The 16,949-nt window shown below is 36.4% G+C and overlaps 1 protein-coding gene across 2 annotated transcripts; it reads right to left on the bottom strand.

Moving 5' to 3' along the window:
• Positions 1–11,359: 11,359 nt before the first annotated feature.
• LOC306862478 (serine protease FAM111A-like) lies at positions 11,360–16,408 on the bottom strand. 2 transcript variants are annotated; one of them, XM_079405293.1, is made up of 3 exons: positions 15,989–16,408; positions 14,921–14,953; positions 11,360–14,813 (listed from the first exon to the last, which is right to left on the bottom strand). In XM_079405293.1, the coding sequence occupies exons 2-3, from the start codon at positions 14,945–14,947 to the stop codon at positions 13,101–13,103; spliced, it is 1,740 nt and encodes a 579-aa protein (XP_079261419.1). In that variant the 5' UTR covers positions 14,948–14,953; positions 15,989–16,408; the 3' UTR covers positions 11,360–13,100. The 2 variants fall into 2 exon arrangements, with proteins under 2 accessions (XP_079261419.1, XP_079261420.1); XM_079405294.1 differs by having other exon boundaries at positions 14,921–16,135.
• Between the last annotated feature and the right edge of the window lie 541 nt (positions 16,409–16,949).

Here is a 16,949-nt window from a genome sequence, read left to right as displayed (position 1 = left end):
TAGATTAAGGCTATATTTAGTGTTTTTTGCTGGGGTTAGACTAGGCAGGGCTCCAGACAAAAAAATCGAGTAAGGAGCCATTGGCTCCTATAAAAGAAAAACTTAGGCGCCAAATTATTTTTTTAGGTGCCACAGAATAAAAGTGGTTTATTTTATTATTATCATTTTATTTTTCCCCCCTATTTTAACATTTCAATCATTTTGTCGTGTTTATGTCTTATCTTTTCTAGGCTTTATCAGCATTTTAATCCATCTTGTAGATGATCAGGTCGACCGGGGGACTAAGGTTCACTTAAAGTGTGAATTAAATGTCTTTTACAACTTGAAATATACAGTCACAAAGAATTGTTCGTTACACAGAATCTGTACCAATATCATGGACCATAAGCATCACTTGGCAACTGAGTGCAGTGCATCCTATAAATGTTGTCACGTCTTTCACACATTCAGTCTGTTTTTCTTCATTAGTAAAATGCAATTTTATAGGAGGAGTTGAATCATGTACAACAGAATAAGTAAAAATATTAATATGCAACAGTGCATGAATATAGCAAAACGCTCCTCTTTATAGTTATTTTTCTAGCTGACTGATGAGTTTATGGACACTGAGTGGTTATTCTGAGGTAAATGTATTACAATGCAATGTTTACAAGCTTTATACATTTCCTCAGTTTGAAACATGAGCTTTTACATAAAACATTTCAGTAAGTTGTACTATAGGCTTTCTTATTGCCTACATTTTGATCATGTTCATTTCATACTATAGTAGTAAATCGAAATATATAATGGGTTCACTTGCTGCTTTAACTGAGGTGCTAAAGAGATCGCGCCTGAGCAAGTGCGATACTCTCCGCTCGCGCGATCCGGACGCATGCACGGACCGTGTGGACGCGGGGTGCTGGTGTTTATATTATCACCTTTCAGGTCTCTCTCACTGCGTTCAGCAGACTGTGTGCGGCAGAGACGAGGACTGTTTGAAACTCTTTTCCAGTAAAACTTTGATGCGCCTCGTCTTATGTAAGTTTAATAAGTGAACATAACAAAAGATGTGAGCGCAAAACAATCGGGAAAAAAGTCCTTTCATGCAAATTATATATAGTCGCCAGTGGCGACCTCAGCAAAAACTTCACTCGCAAATTAATATTTTTGGTCGCAAATGCGACCATTTTAGTCGCAGTTTGGAGCCCTGCTAGGGCTATATATAGTGTTTCCAGAGCACCTGTCGGTTCATTCTGACATTAGGACGAGCTCTGAGGAAATCTCTGTCGAGATATAACGCTGGAATAAATCAGAGGGAGTTCAGAAAAACCTGATTCTGGACGCGGAGACGAGAGTTTGTCAATGTTTTGATGCTCTTGAAGTTCATTTTCGCTAAAACGGTAAGATTCTTGCTGCACGCGCTACTAAATTAATATTTACTGTTAAACACGGGTTAATGTGTAAATATGCGCCGAAATTTAAGACGTTTTGTTCTGTTTATTTACGTTATAATGTAACGCTTATAATATAGATTCTATAGCTATAACAAGTTAGTTTCTGTTGCACTTGTTGGCTATTTCTGATCTGGGTAACGGTGATTAAACCAGATGTTCTCATTAAATATAATTCTGTGTTTTGAAACAATAATTATGTGTGTAACTAATGAAAGCAGGAGATCATATTTTGAAAGAATGACTAGCTGTTACAAATATCATCAGTTTGGACTTTTGTATCAAGAGTTTTGAAAATGTGCACCTAATTATACCAAAGAGAATAGAAAAAAAACTAAATAACCACTTTTCTTCATTTACAGTGTCTCTTGATCCAGATATGGTGAGAAGAGAAAACCGTGTCCAGTTCTTCACATACAGTACTTCAACAGATTTAGGAATAATCTAGTATTAATTAATCTTCTCATCACACTGAGTTCATGCAGCTGATTGATCAGGAATTGATTTGACCAGCAAATAACAACTGCACAGAGAGAAATATGGAGGACAGAAATGAGACACAGACCAGTGCATCTCGAGAGAAAAGCAGACAGAGACCTGACAGACAGAACAGTATGGACAGAATAAACCCAGTCTGTAAGTATTTGTTCATTATGGAGCTTATGCTAGATATCAGCTTTACACTCCAGTCATAAAGAGATCAGTCAGAGACATTTATGGCTTTCTGCGGTCACGAGTGAATTATTTACAGATGTGTGATTGTTTAATTGATGTTTTATTTTGATAACATAAAATCTGTAAATCCAAAACAATAATATACATATATTTTTCTTAGTTATATTTAAATATATCTTGTGATTTCTAGTCTCAAATGATCCAGACGGGCCTGTGAAGATTTATTCAGATGTTCTGAAGGACACACTACATCAGTGACGTCCAGATACCAGCGGCTGAAGACCTTCACAAAGAGAGTGACGTGTGGCCAAGTATGATGTCCAGTACTCTGTGTGCTGTGCGTTTACCCATCCGAGTGCGCACACACACACACAGACACAGCAGTGGGAAGTGAACACACACACACACACACTCACACACAGCAGTGGGAAGTGAACACACACATACACACACACAGCAGTGAGCAGTGAACAGTGAACACACACACACACACACACACACACACACACACACACACACACACACACACACACACACACACAGCAGTGGGCAGTGAACACACACACACACACAGCAGTGAGCAGTGAACAGTGAACACACACACACAGCAGTGGGCAGTGAACACACACACACATACACACAAGCAGTGGGCAGTCATTTCTGCTGTGCGGGGAGCAGTTGAGGGTTCAGTGCTTGTGGTGTTGAAGGTGGAGGAGAGCGCTGGTCATTCACTCCTGACAGCTCCTGCAGTACCGAGACTCAAACCCACAACCTTCAGGTTACAACTACAACTCTCTAACCATTGGGCCACGACTGCCCAGAGTCCAGATACCAGCGGCTGAAGACCTGAACAACATCATCATCTCAGACTACATTCTTTCAGCTCCTGGACTATTTCAGCTTGTAAAGACTCTGATCACAAACAGACTAATGAATGGATATTTCTCAGATCACACAATTTCCTAATTTCAGAGTAATTTATCTAGTTTTATCTATTTAGCTGTAACGTAAGCAGTTCTGTAAGGAAGGCATGTTAGAAAAAATGTCCTGAACATGAAAATATTCTAGTCTGGTTTTACATTCAGCTTCAACTACAATTCTACAATCATTACTCAAACGAACCAAATAAACTGCTACAGCTTCATGCTGATCTATGGATATGCTGCACTCATTAAGTAGAAATTCAAGGGTTTTAGATGGAAATCCAAAGAACTGGTTTGGTGTGTTCAGTGTTGCATGCTGTCAATCATCTCAGCACCGCTCTAGATTTACGTCATGTATCTTTCCGAGGGCAAAGAAAGAGGTGAAGCCACACGCCTCTCATCGGGAGGAACAGCAGAAATGTCCCTGCAGCTCTGATTGCATTCAGATGTTTTTCAGTTTGAGTCTTCATAGTCACGAACTCATTATGTGCCACAGAGCCCTCCAGTGATCTCTAAACAACATCTTTCACAACAATGGGACATTTTTGAAAGTCTTTCGAACCTGCTGCTGTCAGGAATTACAGTAACACTCATGCTGATCTGAATAAGTTCACTAATGTGTTTAAAATACTGATAACACATACAAGAGTATATTGTTTAAAGATCCAGTGAATGATGGCTGATATAATGCTGATATTGTCATTTAATGATGTCAAATAATATACAAATTACTAAAATCAATTTACACTTACTTTACACTATTTATTAAATTCACACACACAGAAAAAAAGTTCTTTATGGATGATTGTTTATGTTTATAATGATTGTTTATGTTATGATAGACTCAAAAAGAAACGTTCAAAAATTAAATCAAGCTCAACTCAAAACATTCCTAAAATAATATAAATGAAGACAACAGACACAATATTCCTCTTTATGCAGTCAGATAGAGTGCTGGATTGACCTTTGACCCCTGTTACACAGTCACGTGTCTCCCTCTACAGGAGATCATCAGAATCACAGCAGAGTTAAAGATCTACAAATATATCTGAAAGTATTTTCCAGCAACAGCAATGAAAACACACTTCATCAGCTGATATGATGTTATCTACTGGATTCATTTAATAAAGAGTTTGTGAGAAATCATTAAACACAGACAGAAAAGTGTGAAACATTATTGAAGTGAAACACAAAGATGTGAAATGTGCCTCTAATGGATCAGTTCTGCTGTTTTCATCTCTTCTGAAGCTTTGAATGGTTTGATCAGAATCCAGATCTCTTTCATTTCCACTCAATTCTGTTCATGATTCACTCCAAACCTTTGCTCAGTATTTCATCTGTGCTTTTGCTTTTGTGTATTGATGCTGTTTCTGACAGAAGAATCACTTTTATCCTCAGCTTTCTCATGTGCTTCATCTCTCATTTCACACACAACATCTCTCTGTTTCTCCAGATTTACAGCATTTCTCTTCTTACCAGACACTCTTTCTGCATTCATCTGATGATGATGATGATGATGAAGATGATGATTCATAACAAGCAAATCTCCGATCTCTGTCTGATTGAAGTTTATGTAAAGTCATGGCTCAGTCATAAATGCATTAGTTATACGTTTTTCTCATTTCAAAGCTACAAAAAAGTTAAATAATGCAAATCTTTCTATACAGAAGTGTTTTAATCATAAATGGATACATTCATACTATGTAGAACATGGCTGTGAAGTAATTACTTATTTAAAAGAAGCACCTGCTCAGAGAATATCTGATTTCAGATGTAGTCATATTGTTTGTAGAGTTTCAAATCTCAGTGTAAAGGTTAAATTTGTGACCCAGAGCTGAAGAAGATGTAAATGTGTGATGAAACACACCTGATTCACATCAAGATCTACTGTTTAAAAATAGAAGAGTGTCCATTATAGCATAAGCTGATAAAAGTTTGTTTGCTGACACTTTATGCAAAATGCCAAATCAGCATTATTGATTGGGAGTTGATAACTGAATGGCATTCACTGAATTAACTATCAAAATGTCACTTGTATTCAATAGAATTAAAGGCATTGTAAATAAAAATGTGTAACTAATGGTATTTTAAAGTTATTGTAATGCATTGATGGAAATGGTTGTTTCCATCTTTGTTCACTAGACAGCACAAGTAGAACGCCTTTAGTATGAGGTTACAGTATGAGAAGAGATCTGATCTGAAGATGAATGTAGATCATAATGTCACACATAGAGCAAATTAGACTCATCACACATCTGATGTGCTTGTGTTATAATCAGCTTCATGAGGATAGAACTGGTTTTAGAGAAAATGACAGAGCTGATGGCAAATCTGACAACAACAGTTTGAAAAATAATATGAAAACTATGACTATCAATAATTTCTACAGTAAAATGTTTGAAAGGTTATGTAAGACAAACAGTTTAAACTTACAGTAACAAACCGCTGACTCTTAGAAGCAACACAACAATAAGCACAAAAATATAAGAAATAGAGAAATAATAGTCAAACAGACAGCATGAGAATCCCTCAGATCATCTCAGCAGATCTCTTTTTTTATGAAATATTCATATCTTTGAAACCAATGAACCCTTTTTGATCAATTCTTAATTAAAAATCATGAACTGATTGCTTCCATATGAGCATACAGCACCAACTGCAGCTATAAATAACAGCAATAATGTGTTTTACACCAAACATACACATTATCATTTGTTATTCGCAACTGGAGAAGAATATTGTGTTAATAATTCTGATTGATTATTGGATGTATTGTGTTAGCTGAGAAACAAAACACTAAAGTTACCCTAATCATGATTTTTACAGCAAAACCCATTGTTACGAGTGAACGGGACGGGACGGGACGGATCCATCTGCAAAGCTTTAAACGTAACACCCATCAACTGAAGCCCAAAAACTCATTTCTTATCATCTTGCAGAAACATAGTCTAATCAGAAGTTGATAATTAAAATAACTGTAAGAACGTAGTGGAGACAGGAGTGTGATGGGAATATTTTATCTAATGGCCTCAGGGGGAGTCAAAAGGGTATATTCAACATAGAAGATTCAGAAAAGTGCAGACTAAGGATGCTCAGATCAAAGGCTGTGTCTCTATGATTAAATAATCTGTATTCACCCAAAAAGTGCTTAAAACAGTAGAACAGTCATATGACAAACCGATGACCAGATCAGTATGACTGAGGTAGTGAAAGTAGCTTCTTGACGGGATGCCGTCACCTTACTTCGGGAAGGGATTTACCTCGAGATACTGTAGTATTATATTGTATTATATTCAGGACAGGAATTACCTCGAAGTACTGTAGTACTGTATTGGAATTATAGTATTGTATTTTATTATTGACAGCTGGAGGTTGTTGGAATTGTCAGTGGTGAAGTCAGATTAGTATTGGGAATTTCCATGACAGGAGGAAATTGTGTTTGAAGATGTTAATGTTCAGCTAAACTGTCAGTTAAAACTGAAGTGCATGATCCATTAGTAATCTAAATCAGATCTTGTTCACATGAACACAGAACTCATGGTAACTGTAGAAGGGCACATTGTATGTTGAAGGATTGTTGTGGAGGTGGAAAAAAGCAGCTGAACCAGTTCTCAGTTCAGAAGTGTAAGCAAAGGTCAAAGGAAAAGGTGTGCATTATGTGTGCTTACAAGAGAAACAGATTTACCAAACCGAGCAAATTAGCATGAGACTGTAATCCTGTAATGGAAGAGGAAAAGTCAGTCACAAAAATAATGGCAAAAGAGAGTTAATAAATCTAACTCTATGACATTTTCTGCAAATGCTTTCTTCTTCTTCTTCTTCTTCTTTTGCTACTTCAGTAAGATTATTTATTTATTTATTTATTTGTTTTGGTCAGGTTGTGAAATCAGCAATCCTGCAGTACTATCACAATAAAATGTTTATTTCTATTCTACAAACTTGTCATAAAAAGGTTAATGTTTACATTTTAATTACAAGTGAATAAAATACTAGATCATACAGTAATGTGCACATTAATGTAAAATGTAAAAAAAAAAAAAGTACTCAGTTGCATTTTGCAAGAGAGCAAATGAATTGAAACTTTATTTGGGATTAAATCACACATACAGACAAAATTAATTATTATTATTTATTTTGCTCATGTAATCATTGTGATACCTGCCTTTGCACGTCACACAAAAAAATCTAAAAATTAAATTGACATAAATAACAAACCTGTATCAATATACAGAATATGTCTTAACATTTTGTTCAAAGAATCAATTAAAAACCACTACTCAGTTTAACATTGAAAAGTCTGGTGTATGAGCATATTGTTCACCACCAGCCAAGCATCTAAAATCTATTTGGTAAATAATCATGTGTGGGTGATGGCGCAGTGGATAAGACACATGCCTTTGGTGTGAGAGACCCGGGTTCGAATCCACTGTGAGACACCAATGTGTTCCTGAGCAAGACACTTAACCCCTAGTTGCTCCAGAGGCGTGCGACCTCTGACATATATAGCAATTGTAAGTCGCTTTGGATAAAAGCGTCAGCTAAATGAATAAATGTAAATGTATATAGGGATATATATAAACACATACTGTATAAAAAACTCACTCATCCCGCATTAGCTCTGCAACATTCCTGATGGCACATTTTTTCTTTCTGTTCAATTCTTTTAAGAATGAACAGTACGTTCCATTTGAACTGCTACATTCTGTTCAAACACTTACTCAACATGAACCACCATCCGGTTTTAGGTGTAGTCTATGAATTGGTTTGCACAGATGAACAGTTATAGTCTTAGCTTCTACACTGAGAAATATTTGAGCCCATTTTTGCCTTTTAACACAGTTTCTGTGGCCAGAAGAGCACACAATACTTTCAGTTGCTTTAACATGACAAAGCAAACAGCTTTCATTCATAAGCAATCATTCATAAAAGTGACACCACCATTTGTCCCTGACAGACTGCCAAATACAAGACAAAGATGGGAGGAGAAACACAAACGCTGAGATGTGATTGGATCTGCTCAGATCCTCCTCAAGGGACAGATTTCCCAGAGTTTGGCTAAAAGCAGTTCTCTGTGCTGCTGTTCACGATGATTCCACCAGGATTCTCACTGCTGACCTTTATTTCTGTGTGACTAAACACTGTAAGATCTCTGGATTGTTCCGCATCTCTCTTCTTCAAACAGCTCTAAACATATGATTTTAGCATACTTTACTGTAGAGCTTTACAGCCAAACATTTTCATATAGATGACTGGATTAATGTTAATTTATCAGAAATGTTTTAATAGCTGACAAATGTAAGTTGCTGAATGTTTGTAATAATGTAATCATCACTGTTTGTCTGTTTATTCCTTGTTTCATCACAAGTTTGATCACAACATTGCTGTTACTGCTGTTAATATTGTTCAGCGTCTGTTTGATTACATATCATTAACTAACTGCATGATTTTTATTGTTCATTTCTGCCATATGGATATCATCTTGACAGTCACCACTGATAAGCTACTATTAAATATAATGTAGAAACTTGTGTATTGACAATTGTGAAAAGCGCTATACAAATAAAATTGAATTGCATTGAATTTCATGTTTTAAATCAGGAAGAAACACGTGAAGAACACTGAAAAACTGAACCTTGTGAATCATGTCAGATTTGGATTTATTACATTTCTTCAAGTTTTAATGACAAATCTGCTGCTCGATCAGGACTTGATTTAATGTTGTCACTTGATGTGAAACTGCTGTAGCTTCAGAAACCACAGACCAGCAGAAACCAACAGCACAGAGAGAGAAATGGAGGATAGAAATGAGACACAAACATCTGAATCTCAAGAGAAAAGCAGACAGACACATACAAGATTGGAAAGTATGGATATAAAGCCAGACTGTAAGTGTTTGTTCATTATTATCATAGCTATAACCCTTCATCTCATTTCTAGTCTTTCAGTTAGATATACAGCTGCTTTCTTTCCTGTCATAAAATATCACATTCAGACAGATTCATCAGATTCTCTGCGGTCACAGATGAGTGTTTACAGATCAGTGTGATTGTGTATAAATCTATTATATGAAGATTGAGAACACAACAACATAAATCTAAAACAATGAGCATAATCTGATGTATATTTGTGATTTCTAGTCTCACGTGAAGACCTGAACATCATCACATCAGCTCCTGGACTCTTTCACAGACTCCTCTGAGCACAAACAAACAGACATTTCTTTCCCAGATCTTTGTTTCTGTATGAACATTCAATCCTCTGCTTCTGCCTGGTTTTACACAATATTTTTTTTTTCACTGCCTCATATTTTACGACTGCAGTATTCTGCATTTCTAATCTACATTTCATGCATCTTCATGTTTATTTACTGTAGTATTTATTTATATTTTGACATTCCTGTATATTTTTAATATAGTTCTCCTTACTATTTTACATGCATTTACATGCTTCAGGTGTGTTTAATTAGGGTTGGAGCTAAACTCTGCAGGACAGTCGATAGTTAATATATACGTACAACTTAAGTAAAGCTGAGACAATAACCAGAGGTTATGGCTATGTCCAAACCATGCTAGTACTCTGTCACGGAACTAATCCGTGACCATACATGAACTATGGGCATGTACTCTCGTACTCTCACAGTGTGCCGCGTTACCCGGTCTGGTTGCCGGCACTGACATCTGTATACACAGACTTCTGTAATGTTTGACCCATACAAATGTTGTGTGCTATGTGGTTGAGGTATGTTGGGTTAACGTGTGTATTATGTTCATGGGGAAGTCTGTACATGTCAAGGTGTTTGTGTGATTGTGGGCGTTTAATATAACCTGACAGCATCTATAAGTTTTGTTTATACATAAATTCATGGTGCATGAATGCTGCCTATGACCCCAAGAACACCATCCTCACCGTCAAACATGGAGGTGGAAACATTATGCTTTGGGGGTGTTTTTCTGCTAAGGGGACAGGACAACTGCACCGCATCAAAGGGACGATGGACGGGGCCATGTACTGTCAGGTGTTATGTAAAACAGAGTGACATGCAGGTTTTCCCAGCACACCACATCACTGGTATGGAATAACATCATTTGTATATGCAAAGTCGACCCTTTCTCATTTACATTTGTTGATATTGTAGGATACTGTTAAAAAAAAAAAAAGAAAAAAAGAAAGAAATGAAATAAAAGCTCTTTAAATCTTGTCTGAGAATGTGAGCTACATTTAGTGAAGACTGATGTCAAAACAACATCATGCCAATACTGATGGTACCAGCAGATCAAGGTCAAAATCAGATAAAAATCAAGTGCTGAATTCAAACACATGAACCAAAAGCTGATGATGCCTCATTTGAATCATGCAAATGAAAGTCACTTTCACTCAGGCCTGGACTGGGACAAAAAATGGGGCCTAGCATTTTTTGGTCCAGGCGGCCCACCACCACCACCACACACACACACACACACACACACACACACACACATACACATATATACAGCTGGCTGAGATGATCAAATATGAAACCTTTAGCACAATCACTCAGAACAGCTTCCTGTGATTGCATAAATTACAGAGCAGAAGAAAACACTCGTTTTCCACTCGTTGGAGGAAAACATTCCTCCAGGTGCTTCAGCTTTGCTCTGCGTGTAGAAAACAGTGGCACGGACATCCTGCAGACTTAAATTAATTTCATTCAGAGTAGAAAATATGTCTGCCAGATATGCCAGCTTCTAAAGCCAGATGACGTCCTGCAAGTAAGAAGACAAGTGAAACCGGTTATGAACAAAAAAAATCCTGAACTTCATATTTGAGCTCAAAAGTCTTAAGACCTTTATACGTGATTTATATGTGGTTCTTTCAGCTATGCTGTAACCTGAATAGGAGTAGATTTTTTTCCCCTTATGCTGTTGCTCCAGTTTTTCTTGTAAAAAACAAAACAGGCATGTCTTGTAAGTGACTATATTTTGCTTGTGCTGGACAATAGCTTATATGAGGCCTAGAGACTGCTGTTAGATACATTTCACCACAGACCACACATTGTGGGTTTGAACTTTCTGTAGTCAATTCATGTAAAACTGAAACCATTGTAACTGTCCAGTACTACAGGTCTCAGGAGATCATGATCACGTGATGGAGTGTCAGACAGCGAAGTGAGATCAGCTGTATTACATCAGAAAATCACATCCACATCACAGCAGAGCTTACAATGAATTCAGTAAATGCAGTCAACTCCAGCAGTAATTTTGATCAGCCTGAGGATTTTTACATTATTATGCTATGTCCTTAGATTAATTATTAGCACTAATAAAGAGATGATTCGTCAAACATTATATATACACATTTACATTTATTCACTTGGCAGATGCTTTTATTCAAAGTGACATACAGTTGAAGTCATTCATCATAAGATGGTAATAAACATGAGAAGATTATACAGGTTTTCAGTCATCGTACATCAGAAAACCAGAAGTATTAATGCTAACTATAATCATGGTGTTGTGGTAGAAATAGTCGAATGGATTACATTATTAATTTCAGGGTTTGTACAACCTTTTGAGAGAGAAATTCAAGCACTTTTAAAGCTTTAAATTATCCAATTTGCATGTTATTTTTAATGAGATGACCAAAATATACTTTCTACAATTAAATACAAAATACATCAAATCACAATTATAACCAGTAGATGGCAGCAGAGGAGCACTTATTGGCTTATTAGTCCTTAATTTCTACGTTTTCCTCTGTTTTGAAATAATAAAATCACTATTACAAAAAAAAATCATATCATCAAGAAATCAGATTTTGGCAGAATTTTACCTTTTTATGTGTATAAAGTAAGAAAAGACACAAAGTGCCTTGAAAAACACAAACTTTAATACACACTATACTCATAGTCACGCAATGCAGATGGTGTAAACATTAATTATTTGAGAATAAAGTATAGCAATAATAATTTGCATGGTTAGATGTGATATGAGCTAACTGATCGGTAGATTTAATTACCATTTGCAATTTATTGTAATGCTTTTTTCCTCAGTTGGTCAGAAAAAAACATGGCAGACTTGTTACTTGTTCAGATGGCAATATACAGTGAAAATTCTGATTTGAGTCATATATTCCAAGATATAGGCTAGAATCTGTGATTGCGAAGTACAGCAAATATCCACACCGGTGCGGTGACTGACAGCTACACATTCACCTCAAACCATTAGATTCATCCGTGCTGGAGCACAGCCCAAGCAAACAAGATAATTCCACACTGAGCTGCAATTCCAGGTTTTCAAACAGAGAAGGTGACAAAGAGTCAAAACTTACGGACTGCAGCTTTAACATTAACAAGCACATTATCTCATATTTCTAGATATGTGAATATATATATTAAGTAATGATTAGTTAAACATTATTTAATGTTTGTTAATGATTTATTAATGAAAGTAATTATAAAGTGTCACCTGGCCCTTTATATAACTGTGACCATTTTGGTCGCTGTAATCTTGAAAATTATGATAATCATGAAATTTTCTCTACAGCTATGTAAAATGATTCTGATAAATACTTTAAAAAAAAAGGATATATGTTTTACGGTGTTAAATTCCCTACACCTTCTACCTTATTTTATTTATTCTCAGGTTAGGTAAAGAAAGTCAAGTCTGTCCTATCACATAAGCATATGAATTTTCATATTCACAAAATAGCTCACAGAAGATTTCTTCGTGGTCTGTTTTGCTCAAGTCTATAAATCAAAGTCTTCAGGCAGGCTAGCTTCTTAGTTTTAATGAAGTATAGTTTTAATGTATACAGGTTATATACGTTACAAATAAAATACTAATATACAAAACAGAAATAAAAACAAAGGTATATAATTTGCAAGCTCTGTTGTTTAGAGGTTCCTTCGATGTACTGAAAAAAATCTATGTAGATCTGCAGGCTTTTGCGTGCGGGAGCGGGACAAAATATGAATGTCCACAGGCAGGAGCGGGACAAAATAAGATGTATTTCTGCGGGACCGGGACAGAATATTCACATTTAGAGACGGTAAAACGTGACACTCACACTTATCTTTGAGTGGACCACGTGTTTATTACATGTTTTGGCGTGATACCGGCTGATTGCTGTGGGTTTCTAAGGCATCGACGACCTCTTGCAAACCTTTTATCTTAGCCTGTGCTCTGATCATATCCAGGATGGGTTGAATGGAATAGGCATATTCCATAATGCTCCTATCTTTACCTTTTTTTCCTTTGTACACATATCCACCAGTGTGCACACCAATCAGATTACAGTCTTCATCAAACACTGGAGAGCCAGAAGATCCGTAAAAGAAACAAGAGTTATAAGTGATCTGGTTTTCATAAACGCCCCATTTGTCTTCCAAGCTCCGCTGTGTCATCACTTGAATGAACTTAACATTCTCAGAGGTGTGTTCATCTGCAGCCTCTTGTAGATTCTCAATGATGAAGCAGGGGTCCATTCTCTTAATCCCGCTGGATGTATCTGGATGTCCCACAATGCAGATCCCACCACACTTACGAGGAGGGCCAGGAATGCATTGACTGAGCAATCCAGGACGGTCTTTGATTTCATCAACTAGTTCAAGAAGAGCAAAGTCAAGCCGGCTATTATTAGGATCTGTTATGAAACAGTAAGCAGCAAGCCGTTCCTTGACCGGCACCAGCATCCCCTTTGACTTCGGATGTTCAAAATCAAATTTCGCTTCTAAAAGCTTTGTAGAAGAAAGCTTGTCAGGAGACTCAAGAAATGTATGAACAACATGTGCGTTAGTTAGAACAAATCGGCCAAAGAGTAAGAAGCCAGTTCCTCTGGCTTCTCCGTCCGCTTGAATCAGGCACACAGAGTCAGAGAGACTCATGAGCTGCTTTATTTTATACACCTCAGAAAAACTCTGAACACTTTTATCATATTCTGCTCTGAAGAACTTTTGGACCCGAGGGTTCCGCTGCTTTAAAGTCTCCAATAAATCTTTAAACTGATCACGCAAAATTTCCAGAATATCGGTAGAGTCTGGAATGACCGGCCAATTAGTTGAGAGACTAGTGGACTCTTCTTTATGGAGAGTTTCTTTTTGATCAGTGCTTTTGGGATTCTGGCCTGGGTCATTTTTTTCTGAAACTGAAGAGTTTGAAGCTACATCAGATTCGTTCTTGACTTCAGTTTGTTTCTTACATTTTTTTTTAGCAGGTGGATTGTAGCTGCTAAATAATACCTTAAATGTCTTTTTGTCAAGATGCTGAACAGGGTGGGACATTTCATATTTTGTTTGAGCACCCAATGCATTATTCTCAGAGAGAACACAGTGTTTTTCATTGAATATTTTATCAATGAATCGTCCATCACGCTCGAGAGCAGTTTTAACTTCCTCTACTTTGAGTGCATAAACACAAACATACTCAACTGTTGTTCTCAAGTTAATGTTTTTCATTATGTGCATCACATTCTTCCCTCCTGTTGTTTTGATGTTAAAGGTGACTAAGTCTGCCCTGTGGTGTGAAAGAGCTTTGTGTGTCTGCTGTCCCGTAAAATCTTTTTTTTCATGTTTGATGAAGGTTATTGTTAAGATCTCATCCTTCTCAATAAGACAGCAGGGGAAGCCTGTATTCACAGCGGCTCCTTCAGGTCTCCGGATGACTATTTCTTTTTGTGAGCTTTCATTCTTTTTTTTGAAACTTGTGTTTGTATTAAGAGCTTCAAGCACAGTCATAGATGTATTACACACGACTGCCAATGGTTCCCTTTCAGAGTTGAAACGAAACTTGAAAGTGAGCTCTTCTTCTGTCTGTTAAATTTAGAAAAACAATCAGCAAAGTACAAACAAACATGTTTAACTGAACATGCAGAATAAATGATAAATAAGAACAATTTGTTATGTGTTAAGTAAATTACCTGCTCTTTGGTATCCGTTGGATCCATCCTGTTCTGGAAAATGTACAATATCAGACTCAATATTTGCTTTAATTGAAACTAATTAATTATTCATATGAATGAATAGGTTTTTTAATGTCTAGTATGTTCTGTATGTGTTTGAAAGACAGGCTGAAGGATCTAATCAGAGTTATTCAAAGGCAACTAGCATGTGTGTGACTTCAAGACAGCACATCTTTTATCTTTTTTTTTCCAATTTCTTTTTTCATATTATAGACTTAATTTTACTTGTTACTATCCATGTAATATTTAAGTTGTTTAATGTATTAAATTATTAAATATTTCCAGTGTCACAGGATGATGTTATGAATCAATAATTTTTCATTGCTTGCTTTGATATAATAACACTTGTTAAACTTGTGCTGGTCAGATTAAGTTAGACTGAACATTGAGAAAAAAATATTATTTAGTCATTTGCTTGCTTTTGCCATTGCTTTCTCTGCTCTTTCCCTCCCTCCGTCTGCCTCTTGGCCTAACAAAACAAGGTGTGGAGCTGTTTGCATATCATATTAATCTAACACAGAATTTACACTGTTCTGAATTTGTCTGCAAGTCTTAATACCTGTAATATTCATCCATATTATAAATTAAATTGGCATTGTTACCTTACAATGAGCACTTTTCGGTATGTTTTCCTATTGCTGACTGTAACTATAGTGGCTAATGTGTTGCTATGACGCTGTAAACTTTCACTTTCTTTTATGTAAAGCACTTTGAATTACCACCGTGTATGAAATGTGCTATATAAATAAACTTGCTTTGCCTAAACAAAAAATGTAGCCATTTTTTTTTTTTTTAAAGAACACTCTTGGGGTAGAATTTTCCAATTTTCAATTTACATGAATAATTATTTGGTGTTATGTTGTTATTAATAATGTTATTATTTTAGTTTCACCTACATTATAGACTCGAAAAACTACAGTGATACGAACAGAATAAAAACATAAGAAGCTTGTCTAAATATAGCTAGTAAACAGATACATTTAAAGTTAGTATTATAAAAGGTAATTTACCTTTTATAATATTTACCTTTTCCAAATGACAGTTTTCAGTTTTCAGTTTTCGTTGCTACTTGGTCTCGTGCAGTCCACACCCAATGACACAGTGAAACTAAAGGTTTACTAAGGATGAAAATGCTTGTCATATGTACAGCAAGTTTCTTCCAGTGCGTGAATTGTCTTCTGAGCTTCTGCAACCGGTTTTTATTCGATCCAAACCACTGAAATTATCGCGAGATGACCTGCAGTCATTTTTGGGTGGCGTGATTGTATAAGCACACTGTTATGTTGCCTTTGGTACTGCCGTTTGTACCCTAAGGACATTATTATTCATCCACAATGCAGATCACACCACTGTTGGGAAGGGAGCCATGAATGTATCATCAATCAGTGATTTCATCAGCGGCTTCAAAGTCAAGATACCTGACCATGTTGAACATTCCATGATCATGCTGCAACATGTTCCTTGACCGGCACGCACTTGGTCTCCTTTGAAACCAAATCTTTGTCTAAACCCTGCAGTGAAGATCCTTGGAAGCTTGCTGGAGAAAGGAACGATTGGAACAATATTTATTGTAGAAAGTGCTATTGTGTGTGGTGTCATATATAACAACCCAGTCTCACGGCAGTTCGTGATATGCCGTCAGAGGAAAGAGCATTTCTTGGCCCTGTTTTATTCAGTGTATTGCAGAGATGAATGTACTTCCAATTCTCTACTCTCTTTCTCTGTTTGACAAACATATCAGCTCTGTAAAATCTGTGTTTAACAAAGTTTACAAAAGTTTAACAAATACTTGCCTACTGTCAAGAAAGAACTTTCGATTTCTGCCACAATAACTGGGATAACTTGTGGAGCAGGTTTCTTTGTGTGTTTTAATACTTTGACGTGTCTATTTTTGAATTTGGGTGTGTATAAAAATAAGCATGTTTGTTTAGGAACCAGGTATGTTTGCGTTGTCAGGTTTCCATTGATCTCCCATTTCTGAACTCCT

Source organism: Barbus barbus (genome assembly GCF_936440315.1).
Source record: "Barbus barbus genome assembly, chromosome: 43".
Classification (NCBI taxonomy): domain Eukaryota; kingdom Metazoa; phylum Chordata; class Actinopteri; order Cypriniformes; family Cyprinidae; genus Barbus; species Barbus barbus.
The sequence above is the reverse complement of the archived record's forward strand: the minus strand, read 5'-3'. Positions and strand labels throughout refer to the sequence as shown.

Coding starts and splice junctions, on each gene's coding strand:
- LOC306862478 (XM_079405293.1), bottom strand. CDS start 14,947: ATGGATCCAACGGATACCAAAGAGCAG. Junction 14,814..14,920: donor CAACGGATACCAAAGAGCAG/GTAATTTACTTA, acceptor TAAATTTAACAG/ACAGAAGAAGAGCTCACTTT.